The following is a 16,438-nucleotide window of genomic DNA, read 5'->3' as shown; positions in this document are numbered from 1 at the left end:
ATGACCGGCTCGGCTGTCTGCCGCCCTCGGCCGCCACTTCCCGCAGCGGCCGTCTCCACGCAGAGTGGTGTCCAGAGCGGTGGGGTCGGGGGACGGAGGGGAGCTCGGTCTCCGAGGCGGCCCGGGAGGGCACGTGTGCGGCGTCACCGGGAGGGAGCCCGGGGAAGAGGCGGGCTATCGGCACCAGCGGTTGTATGCATTTGCAGGGCCATGGCTGTCCTCCCAGGGCCAAACCCAGGTGGCCCGGGGCTCTGCCCGGTGTGGCTGGCGGTCCGGCTCTCTGCCCCGCACCCAGGCTTTTCAGGCTCGTGAGCAGGCTGTGAGGGACAAGTTCGAGCGAGCAGCCAGTCTCTCCGGACCCCCGCTCCCCATCTCCGCCCTGGAGACGCAGCCGCGGTGAGGGGCCCGGCCTGCGCACGGCCCTGCCGCTGGCCCGCACCTTCTGGGGCCTCTGGTTCGTTGTATTATAGTAGATTTCGCTGTGGAAAATGTCACGTTTAGTCCGTCACCTTGGAGCCCACTCGCCTGGTCCTGTCGTTTTCCCTGTCCCCTCTCCTGAGCGCCCTTGGATTTCTCTTGTTTCTGAGAACAGTACACCCGTTCATCTATTGTAGAGTAACCCCTGTGACTCAATATTACCATAGTGCGATGTCGTTTTGTGCTATTTTGAACAATTAAAAGACTTTTTTTGAAATAAGCACCTTCCGTTTTACTGTGACTGGGCTCATGGGACTTCGAGGCCAGGGGTGTGACCCTCCCCCAGGGCCGCCCGCCCCACCTGGGCGCCTCTCCATCCAAGACTGCTTCCCAAGTTTCGAGGGTCTGCCAAGGCCCCTGGCCCTTGGGACTGAGCTGGGCCAGGGCCTGGTTGCCCGCAGAAGGTCCCACGGTAGTCGGGGTTTAGAACACGGGAGGGGTGCCCTGGGCGGCCGCTCCCGACTCCCTGTCCAGAGAGCGGGTCATCGGCCACGGGCCTCCGTGAATGGCTGGGGAGGACTGAGCCGGGCTCTCTCCGCCGAGAGCTCGGGGCCCCCGCGGTGTCCGCTCCCCAGGACGCACGGGTATCGCCTGCGGGGTGGTTCCCGTGTCCAAGTCCCAGCAGGTGCCGCCGGAGCGGATCCTCTCCTGCCCGGGCTCCGTCCTGCACGTGGGCCAGGCCCCGGAAAGAGAAGGAACGGAACTGTCTCGAAGTAGCTCCTCGCAGCCCCGCTGCTGGCGCAATTGCCAGGGTGGATGGTGTGCCGGGGTTAAACGGGCGGGGTTGGTACTTCCCGCCAACCAGCCAGGAGGGGCTGTGCCGCATCCCGTCGCTCTTGCCGGGGACCCAAGGGCTGTGGGAGAGGCCGTCCTCGTCACCCTCTCATCTAGTCACTCCCTCTCTCCCCTCGCGTGCGTGTACCCACGCGGTGCCAGCTCATGGCCACCTCTCTCGGGAAGCCTCCCAGGGTAATCTCCCCCCAGTGCTCCCTCCACCGGGTTCACGGTGTCTTGTGTTGGGTCCTGTCCCGTCCATCTTGACACCGGGAGCCATGGCTCCGTCTTCCCCACGGCACCAGCTCTGATCTGGTTTGGAGCCCAGGCGTCTCCAGGGGGCAGGGACCCAGGGAGACGGCAGACATGTGTCCCTCAGGTTGGAGCAGCGGGAACAATGCCCCTGTGTGGGAGGATGCACACCAGCTGGTGCAAAGGGTCCACGTGGGGCTGGCCCCAGAAGGGGAGGGCCCGTGCAGACGTGCCAGGCGTGCGACAGACGGCTCTGTGGATGCTTGCACTGGGGACAGCCACCCGGGTTCTTTCCACCCGCCATTCCACCATCCCTTGGCTGGCGAGGCACTCGGGGCCGTGTCACTACAGCATCTTTGGTGCCGGCTCACATCTGAGCACAGCACTCTGCAGCCTTCTGGGGAGAGGCCCATGCGTGCGGGGAGGAGTGGGGCCAGTTCTCTGCCTCAGGACTGGCCAAGGCGCCGTCCGTTGGACCCAAGGCCAGGAACCTTGGAACCTCCCACATACCAAGGCTTGTCCTTGGCTAGGCATGACGGGGTCGGACAGACTGCAAGGAAGGCAGGGGAGAGGCTGGACGTGAAGGGAAATACCATGAATACTGACAACACGCATCTGTGAGCGGGGCGGGGGGGGGGGGGTACAAGCCCCGTTGGACCCAAAGCCAGCACCTCCCCTAAGCACGAGCTGGGGCCACCGCTCTGGGCTGCCTAGCCCCTGCCCAGCCCCTCCCCCACTGGCCCCTCATCCCAACTCAGTCGAAGGGTGGTGAGAGGTGGCTGGGAGCCCATGTGAGGGACTCGGCCCCGCGTTCCCCGGCCCAGACTGTCCCGCCAGCTCACCCAGCATTTCTCCCTAGGAGGATCTTGAGCCCAGGGCGCCCAGCAGCGGCCACTGCCCGCCTCCTTTCCGACTCCGGGGCCCGAGGGGTCTGGGCCAGGCCAGCGTGGGGGCGGTGCCGGAGCACGGGGGGCGGAGTCGTGCGACCGCCAAGCCCCGCCCCCAGGCTCTGCGGCCCCTCCCGGAGGAGGGGTCGGGTGGGGCGCCGCTGGGTCAGCTGAATGACAGTCACGGGACGGCGACCAGCTCCGTCTGGCTTCCTGGAGAAGGAGGGATGAGCGGGGGTCTCCGAGTGCGGCAGCCCAGCGGTGGGGCCCGTAGCGGGGACGGCGTTGTCATGAAGGGTTCCCGGGACGGTGGGGTCAGTCCTGGGGCCGGTCCTGGGCCAGAGGGCAGCTTCCGGCACGGGTGCGGGGAGACCCTGAGGTCTGGGTCCCGAGGCCTGGGGGCCTAAGGGGGGTGGGTCAGGTGGTCCTGGGGGCCACAGGAGCCTGGGGTGACTTGGGACACAGAGGAACCTGTCTAGGAGGTTGGGGCCTGGGAAGCTGGGGACGTCTGCTGGGCAGCTGGGTCTCCAAGTCCCGAGTTCCCCTCAGGACATGGAAAAGGAGCAGGAGCGGGAGGCTCTGCAGGCCTGGAAGGAGCGCGTGGGGCAGGAGTTGGACCGCGTGGTGGCTTTCTGGGTGGAGCACTCCCACGACCAGGAGCATGGGTGCGTCTCCCCCTTGTGGTGTCCTCAGCAGGGGTCTTTGCCCCTCCTGAGCCCCCACCTCGCTCTCCGCGGACCCAGATCTGCCGAGCCCCGCAGGGCGGTGGGGCGGTGGGGGGGGGGGGTGCAGCCCCTCCCCCGCTTCGCTGATACTGTGCCTCCCACAGGGGGTTCTTCACGTGCCTTGGCCGAGACGGGCAGGTGTATGATGACCTCAAGTATGTGTGGCTGCAGGGGAGGCAGGTAGGGGACGTCAGCTCCGCCTGTCCGCGGTCCACACACACACACACACACACACACACACACACACGAGACCGGTCCCCTCCACGTTCTTCCTCCCATGACGGCGGCACCTGAGCACTGCTCGTCCCAGCCCTGAGGACCCCGCTGCTCCCCACTGAAGCCAGATTCCCTCTGCTCCCCCACAGGTGTGGATGTATTGTCGCCTGTACCGCAAACTCGAGCGCTTCCGCAGCCCCGAACTTCTGGACGCGGCAAAAGCAGGTGTCCCCTCCCCTCCCGCCATCTCCCCAGAGGCACCTCCAAGTGTACTCTAGTTCCTAGAGAGGTCTAGAAGCAGCGAAGGGCCTGGGGACGCTCACGGGTGGGAAGGAAGGGGAAGGTGGCAGTGTCCTCACCTGAGTTCTAGCAGGCCGACTTCTCAACCACCAGGTGGCGAATTTTTGCTGCGTTATGCCCGAGTGGCACCTCCTGGAAAGAAGTGTGCCTTTGTGCTGACGCGGGACGGCCGCCCGGTCAAGGTGCAGCGAACCATCTTCAGCGAGTGTTTCTACACCATGGCCATGAACGAGCTGTGGAGGGTGACGGGGGAAGCGCGTTACCAGGTGTGTGGGAGGGAGGCAGCACCAGCACGTGGGTCTCCCTGATGCATTCCAGTCCTGGGTACCAGCGTTCCCCGCCCCGGGCTCTGCCTGCAGGCCGGGTCTCTTATCAAAGTCAATCCTGTCTTCGCCCCCCCATCCCGGGGCCCCGGGGCTGCTGGCCACACCCCCCCCTCACGGTGCTGTATTGTCACCGTGGCCCCTCCCAGAAGTCTCTACCTCTGAATCCCTACACTGGGCACCAGGCAGAAAAGGACCAATCCTTGCCCTGCCCTGGCCGGGAGGGAGCTCTCCCTCCTCCCTGGAGCCCCCCGTGCTTTCAGACCTGACCCGGATGCCTGGCAGTGGCCTGCACCCACACGCTGGGAACCCCCGAGGCAGGGTGGGGCAGATCCACCCCGGCCCCCAGCACCCAACACGATGCTGGGCGCAGAGTCCGCCCTCGGTGAAGGCGTCCCACCAGTGCGTGGAAGGAGAGGGCTCTCACCCCACCCCACATCCCGGTCAGGAACCCACCCCCAGGCAGGACCTCAGGGACCAGGATGCGTCCTCAGCCCGGACCTTCCCCTCGCCTCCCTTCTCCCCACCCAGAGCGAAGCAGTGGAGATGATGGAGCAGATCGTGTACTGGGTCCGGGAGGACCCATCGGGGCTGGGCCGGCCCCGGCTCCCCGGGGCCCCGGCCTCCGAGTCCGTGGCGGTGCCCATGATGCTGCTCAACCTCGTGGACCAGCTGGGGGAGGCGGACGAGGAGCTGGCGGGCAACTACGCGGAGCTGGGGGACTGGTGCGCCCAGAGGATCCTGCAGCATGTCCAGGTTGGGGACGCGTCCGGGGGACGGGAGGCCGACGCCGGCCGCCAGGACGGGTCCCCCGCTCCCCACCCCTGCAGCACCTCCTTGGCTCACGCCCCACCACCGCCACCCCAGCTGGGCGCCGATGGTCCCCTTGACGGATGGGGAGACACGGAGGCCGGGGAAGCGGGGAAGCGCAGGACCCTACACCCTGGGGAAGGAGGAGGGGCCAGGGGAGCTGGGGGGGGGGGCGGGGGGGGGCCAAGGGCAGGAGGGAGGGTGCCGGAGCCCCTGGCGTGTTAGAGGGAGCAGGAGACCCGGCCAGAGCCAAGTCCTTCCAGGCCTCTGTGGGCAGGCCCAGGCCACCCGGTCTCGGCCCCCATTCAGTGTGTCCCCCTTCCCACCTCTCAGGGCCCAGCCCGAAGCAAGGGTCAGAATGCACCCAGGCCCTTGGGCCTCTTCTCAAATTTCCCCTGTGAGCCCGGCCTGCCCAAGACTGCAGGTGACAGAGGGGAGGGAGGGGGCATCTTTCTGGTTGGATGGCAGGGGCTGAAGGCACATTTAGCTTCCCTGTTCCTCCCGCGACAGAGGGATGGACAGGCTGTGCTGGAGAATGTGTCAGAGGATGGTGAGGAACTTTCTGGTTGCCTGGGGCGACATCAGAACCCAGGTGAGGAGTAGGGTGGGCTGGGGGTGGCCCAGGAGGAAGGGAACGCTCACTCTTGGGTTCTGGGCTTCAGATGTGGGGAGCGCCTGGGGGCTGCCTGGCGCCCTCTGTGCCCTCCACCTGCCGCTGAGGACCAGGCAGGGAGGCGGGGACAGACCTCCCAGGCTGGGGTGTCAGCAGCAGGAGAGGGACAGACCGTGAGGGCAAACTTTCTGCGGGGGGTGGGGGAGGGGGTGGCCGTTGGGCCCGCTCAGGGCAACTCCTGCCGTTAGTGAAGGAGAAAGGGAGCTGCCTGCAGGCAGCACGGGGGGGTTGAGCTCCCCCACCCCTTCCCCTGCTTGGGGAAGGCTCTTCTGCCTGCCTCACTTGGAACCCTCGTCAGGCCATGCGCTGGAGGCCGGCTGGTTCCTGCTCCGTCATGCCATCAGGAAGGGCGATCCGGAACTTCGAGCCCACGTTATTGACAAGTTCCTGCTGTTGCCTTTCCGCTCTGGGTGGGACGCTGACCACGGAGGCCTCTTCTACTTCCAGGATGCAGACGGCCTCTGCCCCACCCAGGTGGGAATGCGCCCGGGGCCAACGGTACTAGCCTGTTCAAGGCTTTCTTCGCCAGGAGGCGGGTGCTGTCATCACCCATTTCAGAGGGGGACCTGGGTCTCAGAGTGATGAACTTGCCCCGTGTGACCCTGGTGACAAACTCTTGACTTCTAGGCCGGTGGCCCTCAACCTCACGTACGTCCCCCTCGTCCTTGAAAGGCGCTCTGGGTGATTCTGCGGCCTCAGCAGCTGGGGCAGACTTGCCCCTGCAGAGGGTGACTGAGCCTGCCACCGGCAGGAGCCGAGTGTCCAAGAGGCTTTAGACAGACTGACAAGAAGACGGGGTTTCGATTCTAGGGTTAAAGGAGAGGTCACCCCACCCTGGCCCTTCGGAAGGGGCTACGTGGGGTGCATCCCATTCAGGAAGCTAGTCCCATTCAGAGGGGCCGTTCAGACCCTCAGAGACACCCATCCCACGATGAAGCTCCAAGTGCTTGGGCCGGATGGGTCTGAGCCGTGATCTGGAGAATGGGGGTGACTTTCCTGCTGACAGAAGTGGCAGAGGGTGGGACCCAGGGCCCTCAGACCCCGCCACTGCTCTGTGCTTTCAGCTGGAGTGGGCCATGAAGCTCTGGTGGCCCCACAGCGAAGCCATGATTGCCTTCCTCATGGGCTACAGTGACAGCGGGGACCCTGCCTTACTGCACCTCTTCTGCCGGGTGGCCGACTACACCTTCCGCCAGGTGAGTGGGCTCCCGGTTCGGCATGGCTGTGGAGGAAACAGCAGGCAGCCCTTCCTCCCCGGGCCTTTCTGGCCGTGGGAGGACGCTGGGCTGGGCTGGGGAGGCTGACCCCACACCCCCTTCTTCTCCCCCACACTGGACACAGTCCCTCGGCTGGTCTGGGTTCCTAGAGGTCCGGACTCTCTAGTCAGTCAGCAAAGCGGCCCCTCTGGAGCTGGTGTCTCCACGGGAGGAGGGGCAGAATATAAACAAGGAAATATGGGTCTGGTGGGGGGGGCAGTGCGAGTGGGAGAGAATACAGGCAGGAGTCGTTCTGCACGGAGGAGTTACCTTGCGTGATTCAGGCATTACTGGGTCCGGGGGCTTTGGGAGGGAGACTCCAGACCGCGTGCAAAAGCAGGGAGGTGGGAGACTGTAGCTGTCCATCCTGGCCGGTGAGGACAGGGGCCCGGCCTGGCGTTCGAGCGGCAGTGGGCAGAGGGGTCAGAGTCTGGTCCAGCAGGCAAGGTCTGGGCTGGCCACGATCGCTTGGGTGTCATAAGAGTATAGATGATACTGTGAGCCGTGAGGCAAAGTAAGCTTTTGAGACAGGAGAGGAAAGAGGGAATATGAGGGCCCGGCCAAGGTGGCAAGAATGAATCAGCTGTGAGGTAGGAAGGAAGCCAGGGGTCCCTCAGAGGCCAAGCACTGTGAGCAGAGTGACGTACCAGCTGCCGCTCAGGGGACACCTTGGCTGTTGTGCCTGGTGATGAGTGAAGATTCCTGATGTGTTTCTCGAGCCATGATGCACTCCACTGGTAAACCCCAGCACAGGAGGAACTGTAGGGGGTCTCGTTCTGGGGTGTGTGGGCTTTGAAACGTGGGAGAAAATGACATCCCCATTTGCGCTGACCTCTGATTGGAATTCAGCACTCGCCTCCACAGTGGTATTAGCAGTGCCCGACTTTGTCACCGGTAGAAATCCCCAATGTGTTCACATCCCACGGCAGGTAGAGAGGCATCTCCAATACTGCACGCACACATCACGGCTTCCAAGCACGGCCTCAGGACAACTGAGGCTATTAACGCGGAATGCGTTCATTAACAACATGTGTTAGAGGCCAGCAGTGTTAATTGCATAAAGCGAAGTCTAAAGAATACGTTTTCAAGAGCTTGTGATAGCATTGAGCAATTGCAAAGGTTATCACCAACAGGTAAATCATTATGCGCTATCCAACAGAACAGAATACCTAAAGCAAAAATTCAGATATCCATGGAAAACCTGGACAGGAAAACAGGTACATTCTTCCTGTGGCAGATCGAGTAGTGGAAAAATAAAGAAGGACATAAACAAAGTCACTAGAAAAATGACATGAATAGACACAGCTCATAGGCCCGAATTTATTTTTTTTAGTGCTCATTTATCTATGTAAAAATTTTTTTTAATGTTTATTTATTTTTGAGAGAGACAGAGACAGAATATGAGTGGGTTAGGGGCAGAGAGAGAGGGAGACACAGAATCCGAAGCAGGCTCCGGGCTCTGAGCTGTCAGCACAGAGCCTGATGTGGGGCTTGAACTCACAAACCGTGAGATCGTGACCTGAGCCAAAGTTGGATGCTCAACCAGGGCCCCCCAAGTGTTTATTTATTTTTTAGAGGGAGAGCAGGTGCATGAGCAGGGGGGAGGGACAGAGAGAGGGGGATCTGAAGCTGACAGCAGAGAGCCCAATGCGGGGGCTCAAACTCACAAACCTCGTGATCACGACCTGCCCCGAAGTCAGTCGCTCAACCGACTGAGCCACTCACGTACCCCACAGAGGCATCAGTGTAAAGACATTTTGATAGTGAACTTCAATGTCATTGATTTCGTCTATGATGCTTCCGAGAAGGGGTCCGCCGAAGTGTCTCTGAGGGTAGGAAGCAGAGGGGCCTAGGCCAGGGCTTTGAGGTCCATCCTGGGTAGTCTGGGTGGAACTAACAGGCCCGCAGGGGATAGGTGCCTGATGGTGATGCTGGCAGAGGGAAGGAAGGCACACAGAATAATAGGTCGACGGAGCTGCTGGGCAGGGGCAGGCTTCAGGTAGCTCTGAGGGAGGGGAAGATGTATTTGGGACCCATGGCGAGGCAGCCAAGAGTGGGATCTCGGTGCTGGGTGTCTACAGTGTCATGTACTGGAACACAGGCTCCGAATAAGTAACTTGCTACAAAGTTACTTTTGCTTTTTCGTGTCAGTTGTATTGAGGTACAATGTATATACACAGTAAAACATGTCCATCTGAAGTGTTCCAATCATTTATAGAACGCACGCGACTCTGTGACCAGCAGCACTATCACGATATATTACATTTATGTCGTCCCCAAACAGGGTGCTTCTTAGTCCTTCTTGTAGCGTTTCAGATCACAGCCTGGAGCCCCTTCCCCCAGCGGGTTACCTCGCGGCCCACTCCCAGCCCCAGGCAGAAAGGAAAAAGCCCCATGTCTTCATCTGTGTGCTGGACACCATCTCACCTTTAAAAACACTGATTCTGGGGCCCGCCCCGGCTCTGACCCCCGGGTTGCCGTGCGGTGGGGACGGTGGGCCCCTCTTTCCCTGGCCCCGTGGCACCTGGGAGGCCCCCCCCCACCCCCGCAGGCGCTGGCTGTCACGGTCTTGTTATTCCAGTTTCGCGATCCTGAGTACGGTGAATGGTTTGGCTACCTGAACCGAGAGGGGAAGGTCGCTCTCACCATCAAGGGGGGTCCTTTCAAAGGTGAGTGGGGGACAGGGCAGGGCCGCAGGGGCTCGGGGCAGTCGGACACCCCTGCACCTCCCGACCCGCTGTCGTGCCTCTCCGCCGCAGGCTGCTTCCACGTGCCGAGGTGCCTCGCCATGTGCGAGGAGATGCTGGACGCCCTGCTGAGCCGCCTCGCCCTGGCCCAGAGCCCCGGCACGCAGTGCACTCCCGCCGCCCCCAGCCCCGAAGGCGCGAAATAAAACCGAGCGTGCTCCAGTGCCCGTGTGCGCGCGTCTGTGGGGGTCGCGGGAGGAGGGCGGCCTCCGAGCCCGCTGGAGGGCACGGGCTGACCCGGCCCCGGGGGCGCCGCGCGCGCGGGACCGCCCCACCCCGCCGACCGGCCCGCCCCTCGCCGGGGCTCGCCGGGCCCTTGACGCGCCGCGCCGCGCCGCGCCCCGCCCCGCCCCGCCGCGCCCCGCCCCGCCCCGCCCCGCCCCGCCCCGCCCCGCGGGCGCGCCCCGCCCCCGCAGCGGCCCACCCCACGCATTGGCCGAGCGGCCACGAGGGCGGGTTCGGCGGCGCGCACTTCCGGCCCTTGGCCGGGCCCGGCGCGCGCCGCCCCTTCCGCCGCCACCCCCGCGAGCCCGGAGACCCAGCTCCAGCCCCAGCCCCAGCCCCGGCCTGGCCGCCCAGGCGTCGCCTTGGAGCGCGGCGGCAGCTGACTGCGCGTTTCCGATCCGCTGGGAGCCGCGAGCCCCGCCGCCGTTATGAACATCCGCAATGCGAGGGTGAGGGGCTGGGGAGGGAGGCTGTCCGCGCCGCGTGGGTGCGGGCCCGGTGGCCGCGTGCGCATGCTCCCGAGGGGTCCGGCCGAGCCCCGGGCCGGCAGCCCCGCGTGCCTGCGGCCGCAGGGCACAGACAGGTGAAGGCCACCGTCCCGGTGGGGTGGACCTACCGGAACAGGGATGTCGGGGCTCCGTCGGATGGTGTCCCGGAGCCTCCCGGCGCGCAGGTCCATTCCCGGAACAGATGATCTTTGCACAGCGGCAGTGCGCAGCGCCTGTGCAGACAGATAGTCGCGGCGCCCGCCCAGCCCTGCGGGGGTGGGGGTCGGTGAGTAGACAGGGAGCAGGGTTCTAACGTGGCCGAGGCCTCCTGAGTCACCACAGCCCGTGGCCTTCCCGCCCCGCAGCCGGAGGACCTGATGAACATGCAGCACTGCAATCTCTTGTGCCTGCCCGAGAACTACCAGATGAAGTACTACTTCTACCACGGCCTCTCCTGGCCCCAGGTGCGTGTCCCTGCACTTTGCGGTTGGCGGGGGGACGCGGGGGGGGGGGCGGGGCAGACCCAGGGAAACCCAACAGGGGCAGATTTCGGAGCACCGGCAGTGGGGTGTGCCGAAGGAAACCAAGCCACTGGCGCGGGAGGTCAGGAGCTGTCACTGAACTTGCCACCCGTTCGGTTCCTGTCGTGCACACAGTGACAGGCTGGCAGCGGGACCAAGTGTCTGCCGAGGCCTCCTCCAGCTCTGACAGGAGGTCCTTTTCTGACTTCTCTCTCCTCCCTGTCACCTACCTAGCTCTCTTACATCGCAGAGGATGAGAATGGGAAGATTGTGGGGTACGTCCTCGCCAAAATGTGAGTCACGAAGGAAGGAGACAGAAACCCTATGCCAGAGTTTGGGGTGGGGCGTGGATTTGGGGGGTGGGCATCAACATGTGCCTGCTGGGTCTGCGTGGGTTGCTTTTTCTTGTTTTAATTAATCAAGAGACTTTTTTAGTTCAGTTTTGGGTTTACAAAAAGTCCGGTGGAAAGCGTAGAGAGTTCCCGTGTACCTCCTGCCATCTGCCCCCTAGTTTTCTGGATCGTTAACATCTTGCAGTACGTTGGTGACGGCTGATGGACCAGTCTTGCTACATTTTTACTACGGTCTATACTTTATATTAGCGTTCACTGTTCGCACGGTAGCCTTCTGTGGATTTGGACAAATGTATAACAACCCATATCTACCTGCCTTTACAGAATCAGAAGGAGTTTCACTGCTCTAAAAATCTTGGGTGTTACTGCATTTCTCATCTCTGTCCCCCCTCCCCCCGCTCCATGGCAGCCACTGATACCCTTACTTCCTGTCTCTGTAGTTTTGCCTTTTCCAGAAAGTCCTATGACTGGAATCCTACAGTATGGAGCCTTTTCAAACTGGCTTCTTTCACCAAAGTCCTATGCGTTGAAAGTTTCCCCACGTCTCTTCATGGCTCGATAGCTCATTTCTTTCTAGCACGATCAGGATTTCCATTGAACTCCATTGACACCGCGCCTGTCTTTTGGCTGCACGAGGGGTTTTGAGAGTCTCAGCTGTAGCCCACCCTGGGTCTGGGGGAACGGTGGAGCCACCAGAGGACTTGGTGCTCCTGCTCTGGGCACACGCTGGGGCCGTGGGGCGCTGAGCGTACCTGCACCAGGCTCCTCTCTAGCCTCTCCTTTCTTCTTGCTGTAGGGAGGAGGACCCGGATGATGTGCCCCACGGACACATCACCTCACTGGTGCGTGGGGCTCGGCCGGGGTGGCGGCAGGGGTGGAGGTGGGCTTGCCTGGGGCAGCCCTCGAGGTCCCCTGCCCTCTCCCACCAGGCTGTGAAGCGTTCCCACCGGCGCCTCGGCCTGGCACAGAAGCTGATGGACCAGGCCTCCCGAGCCATGATAGAGAACTTCAACGCCAAATACGTCTCCCTGCATGTCAGGAAGAGGTGGAAGCCAGGACCGAGGGAGGGAGGGGGGTGGGGGAGGAGATAATGTCTTGATGGGGGTCCTGGGGTGCCCTGGCGTGTGGAGATCTGGGGAGGGGGGTGGAGGGGGAGGCGGAGGACCCGGATGCGCTGTCCCTGTGTGGCCGAGTCTGCTCAGCTTAGCAGTTCCTTGTTCCCCTGCAGTAACCGGGCCGCCCTGCACCTCTATTCCAACACCCTCAACTTTCAGTAAGTAGCTCCAGATTTTTCTAATGGAATGGGGTGGTCCCAGCTCTGGCGCATCCAGACGGCTGAGGTGGGCTGAGCCGCCTTCCAGGCGGGAGGATGGGGGTGGCTGGAGGACAGACCTGGAGTCAGCTGAGGTGGGGAGCAGGCTGCGGACTCCAGTGTCTGTGGTGCCGGCACCTGCCTGCTGGAGTTTGCTCGAGGTGTGTTGTGAGGCGGGAGAGTGGTGTGGCTTGCTGTGTCGCCTGACGCTGGCGGGGGCTAGGTGAAGAGCACACAGGTGTTTGGGTAAAGGTTCAGGAGTAGAGATGAGGGCCCAGGACATGAGGACAAGCCAAGGTGCAGCACTCGTGGTGAGCTGGCACCTAGAAGCATCTAAGCAGGACCAGGAGAAAGGAGAACGTGGCGCTACAGAAACCTAAGCACATCCAGACAGGTAGGGATATCGGCAAGAGCAGTGGAGGGATCTAGAGCCCTGGGTGTCCTGGTGGATGAGGGCAGGTCCACTCAGGGACGTGGGAGTCTCTGTATGCCTGGCACGGGACAGAGAAAGCCTGGCAGGGAAATGATGTGTGCAGGACACGGTAGCAAAAGCTACTTGAAAGTGAGGCTGGGCTGGAGGGCCCACTGAGACGGCATTCAGTTTCAGCTTGGTGGTGGATAAAGAGGGACTATTGGGAAGGGCATCCAAGGAGGGATCTTTGACCTGGACACAGATGTCTCTGGTGGCCAGCAATCCCACGGTCTCGGGGCCGGCAGGGCTCTCCTAGGCCGTCAAGTCCAGTGCCCCTTCCAGTGGCAAGGTCCCCGAGTATGCACACACACCTCCCCGTGCAGCCTTGGCCCCTGAGCTGCTCAGAGCAGGGGCCGCATGGCCTGGTGGTGGCTGTCGGGACCCGCGGCCGCAGCGCCCCTCCTCCTCAGTTCTAATTGCCAGGCCCGGGAATCAGCCTTGTTCAGTAAGTGACACGGAACCGGGCATGGGGGGGAGGGGATGGCTGAATCCAGGGCTTCAGTTCACAAGAAAGCACAGAAACAGATCCTTGGTAGCCAGATGAGGGACACAGGACAGGGGCAGGCCCCAGGGGGGTAAAGGCGCTGGACGCTGCTTACCGCTTACTGCTGGACGGCGCAAAGGGAAGGCCACGTTGGAAACGGGGCTTGCTGTCTCCGAAAGGGCCCTTTGGGGGAAAACAGATACCCTGCCCCACTAGCATATGATGCCGGAAGGGTGAGAATTTGTCCCCTGATCTGGGTCGTCCTTTTCTCCACCTCCTGCCCCCAGGATCAGCGAAGTGGAACCCAAATACTACGCAGATGGGGAAGATGCATACGCGATGAAGCGGGACCTCACCCAGATGGCTGACGAGGTAAGTGTCCTGTGGGGCCAGGGCCACAGTCCTCACAGATGAGGAAAAGCAAGGCAAAGCATAGGAGGCCCTGCTGGAGGTCAGGGGCAGCTCTGGACCGGGGTGCTGAGACGGTAGGAAGCCCTCTGTGGCCAGAGGCGAGATGGATTCGTGCCAGCCTTGGCGGCTGTGTTGCCGGGAGTCACGGCCCCGTTCGCCTCAGTTTCTTCAGCTGACAGGTGGGGAGCTGGGCCCCTATCGCCCCAAGATCGCATGCTCTCCCGAAGCTTGTACCGCCTGAGGCATGATGTGAGAGGTGAGGGAGGAGGTCCCTCAGTGTACTGAGAACTAGGGTCCCCAAGGCTCAGGAGTAAGACAGCTGGGCTGAGGAGGTCAGGGGCCTGCCCCAGGCTCCTCGGGGGCCAGGGCCGTTCAACAGGCTTTGCAGCAGACCCCGTGGGGGAGGCACATGCACCCTCACTTTGTGGGACGGGAAACAGGTCCACAGAGGGCAGAGCCAGGACTCCACCCGGGTCTTCGGACTCAGTCCTGCAGGCTGCCCTCACCCCTGGCTTGGGTGGCAGAAGGGGGTCTCTGTGGTCTGGAGACTCAGACCTGTCTCCTTCCTCCTGCCTCTTCCTGGGCTCCTGGCGGCAGCTGAGGCGACACCTGGAGCTGAAGGAGAAGGGCAGGCACGTGGTGCTGGGCTCCATCGAGAACAAGGTGGAGAGCAGGGGCAACTCGCTTCCAAGCTCGGGAGAGGCCTGTCGTGAGGACAAGGGCCTGGCTGCTGAGGATAGTGGCGGTGACAGCAAGGATCTGAGCGAGGTCAGCGAGACCACAGAGAGCACCGATGTCAAGGACAGCTCAGAGGCCTCCGACTCTGCCTCCTAGAGCCTGCACTTGCTCCTCTCCCCACCCCGACCTGCCCGTCCTGTCCTCGCCCCTCAAGGTTTCGCAATAAACTTCACCCAGTGGCCTTGGGGAGTTCACGTGTGCTAGTGTGCACCTTGGGGGCGGGGGCTGCCTCTCCCCGGTCCCTCTGTGTCCCGGGATGTGGACCTCAAAGCCTTTTGGCGTCGTGCGTCCTGCCAAGCCCAAGTAGAAGGAAAGAGCTCTGTCGGGGGTTTGGAGGCGGGGCTCCCAAGTCTGATGGCTCTCGGCCCCTATGGGTCCAGGGAAGGGAGACCCCGGACTTCTGGAAGCCAGTCCCTGCCGGGGAGGCAGGCGCTCTGCCTTCTGAGCCCTGCTCTACTGCTCCCTTGCCGGGCTCCTGATGCGTAAAGTCCAGCTGCTCACTGGGCTTCTCTGTTGCTGCCCTACCTGGTAATGCCCTGAGCCCTGGCAACTGTGCTGGATTCCTCCCTCCCCTGCCATCCAGAAGGTTGGCAAGTCCTGTGTGTTCGACCACTGACCACCTACCACCACCATAACTCCTGTGGAATGTACTCCATAACCTAAGCTTTAATTTGCAAGTAAATAGACTATTGTTAGTAGAGTGTTAGGTATACAAAACTGAGCTGGCAGTGCAGTTCCCGTGTCGCCTCTCCCCCCACCCCCGGTTTCCCCTATTATTAATATTTTGTATTAAATGTTGTTTTTGTTACAGTTGATGAGCCAATATCCAAACGTTATTAACTATAGTCCAGGGTTTATTTCCCTCTTTGTGTTGTGTATTCTATGATTTTTTTAATGTTTATTTATTTTTGAGAGGCAGGGGATAGCGTGAGCATGGGAGGAGCAGAGAGGGAGAGAGTGAATCCTAAGCAGGCTCCATGCTGTAAGTGCAGAACCGACTCAGGGCTGGAACCCGTGAACCCTGAGATCATGACCTGAGCTGAAATCAAGAGACGCTAAATCCACTGAGCCCCCCCCAGGCGCCCCTCTGGGTTTTCACAAATGGATCATATCATTTCCTGGAGAATATAAGCCCTCTTTTTTTTTATTTTTTATTGTGGTTGGCAAATGTTACATTAATTTCAGGCGTACAACAGTGACTCCACAAGTGTATACATTACGCTGTGCTCACAAGCACAGCTACCATGTGTCGCCATACAGTGCTGTCACAGTACCACTGTCTATCTTCCCTAGGCTGCGCCTTTTAGTCCCTGACTTCCTCGCTTCGGAACTAGAAGCCTGGATCTCCCACTCCCTTTCCCCCGTTTGGCCCTTCCCGCCCATCCCCTCCTCTCTGGCAACCAGCAGTTTGTGCTCTGCATTTCTGGGTCTGTTTCCGTAAGTCCTCCGTTTTTCATGGCTTTACTCCAACCCTAAGATTTGCTCCTGTGCCTCTGTCCCTGTCCTTCCCTCTGGCGGCGGCACTATCACTTGCTGCTGTTAGTCCCTGGCCAGGCCGTGCCCGGGCTGCCCACCTCCCAGCGGAGCCCAACACTCCAGAGCTGTCACCATACTTCACGCGCCTGCCACTGCAGATGGTCCGCCGCGCCCCTGCTAGGCTGAGTAATTCGCCAGCGGGCGGCGGGAGCTCGGTTCTCTCTTTGGCCGGCGCCTGGCACGTGACCCGCAGGGCGCCTGAGAAGCGGCGACTGGAGAGGGGGAGGGCGGAACAGTGCGCCTGCGCAAGCCCGCCGGCTCGCCCGCTCGCCGTAGGGTCGGGAGGCGGGGCCCCGCCCCGCCCCGCGCGTCTGGCGTCAGTCCCTTCCGCTTCGCAAGCCGCGGCGGGCTTCTTTCCCAGGGCTTCTGACTGGTCGGGCGGCGGCGGGGCCGGACTTCCCGCGGCGGGGCGGGCATGCGCGCTGCGACGGCCGCGCCCCGGCGCGGGTGGGAGGGAG

General features: G+C 62.2%; 2 protein-coding genes across 4 annotated transcripts; both read left to right on the top strand.

Annotated features, from left to right (window-relative positions):
* Positions 1-2,552: 2,552 nt before the first annotated feature.
* LOC102971157 (renin binding protein) lies at positions 2,553-9,599 on the top strand. Of its 2 annotated transcripts, none has more exons than XM_042974102.1 (11): positions 2,553-2,704; positions 2,940-3,055; positions 3,220-3,295; positions 3,481-3,556; positions 3,725-3,897; positions 4,486-4,710; positions 5,275-5,356; positions 5,736-5,911; positions 6,502-6,633; positions 9,275-9,362; positions 9,453-9,599. In XM_042974102.1, the coding sequence occupies exons 1-11, from the start codon at positions 2,618-2,620 to the stop codon at positions 9,584-9,586; spliced, it is 1,365 nt and encodes a 454-aa protein (XP_042830036.1). In that variant the 5' UTR covers positions 2,553-2,617; the 3' UTR covers positions 9,587-9,599. The 2 variants fall into 2 exon arrangements, with proteins under 2 accessions (XP_042830036.1, XP_042830037.1); XM_042974103.1 differs by having other exon boundaries at positions 2,571-2,651.
* A 353-nt stretch (positions 9,600-9,952) lies between these two features.
* Positions 9,953-15,228, top strand: NAA10 (N-alpha-acetyltransferase 10, NatA catalytic subunit). Of its 2 annotated transcripts, none has more exons than XM_042974964.1 (8): positions 9,953-10,114; positions 10,519-10,617; positions 10,909-10,967; positions 11,824-11,869; positions 11,957-12,072; positions 12,256-12,300; positions 13,583-13,667; positions 14,289-15,228. In XM_042974964.1, the coding sequence occupies exons 1-8, from the start codon at positions 10,094-10,096 to the stop codon at positions 14,538-14,540; spliced, it is 723 nt and encodes a 240-aa protein (XP_042830898.1). In that variant the 5' UTR covers positions 9,953-10,093; the 3' UTR covers positions 14,541-15,228. The 2 variants fall into 2 exon arrangements, with proteins under 2 accessions (XP_042830898.1, XP_042830899.1); XM_042974965.1 differs by having other exon boundaries at positions 14,304-15,227.
* Positions 15,229-16,438: the final 1,210 nt, after the last annotated feature.

This window comes from Panthera tigris, chromosome X, assembly GCF_018350195.1.
Source record: "Panthera tigris isolate Pti1 chromosome X, P.tigris_Pti1_mat1.1, whole genome shotgun sequence".
Lineage (NCBI taxonomy): Eukaryota > Metazoa > Chordata > Mammalia > Carnivora > Felidae > Panthera > Panthera tigris.
Note: the sequence above shows the minus strand (reverse complement) of the source record. Positions and strands in the feature narration are given on the sequence as shown.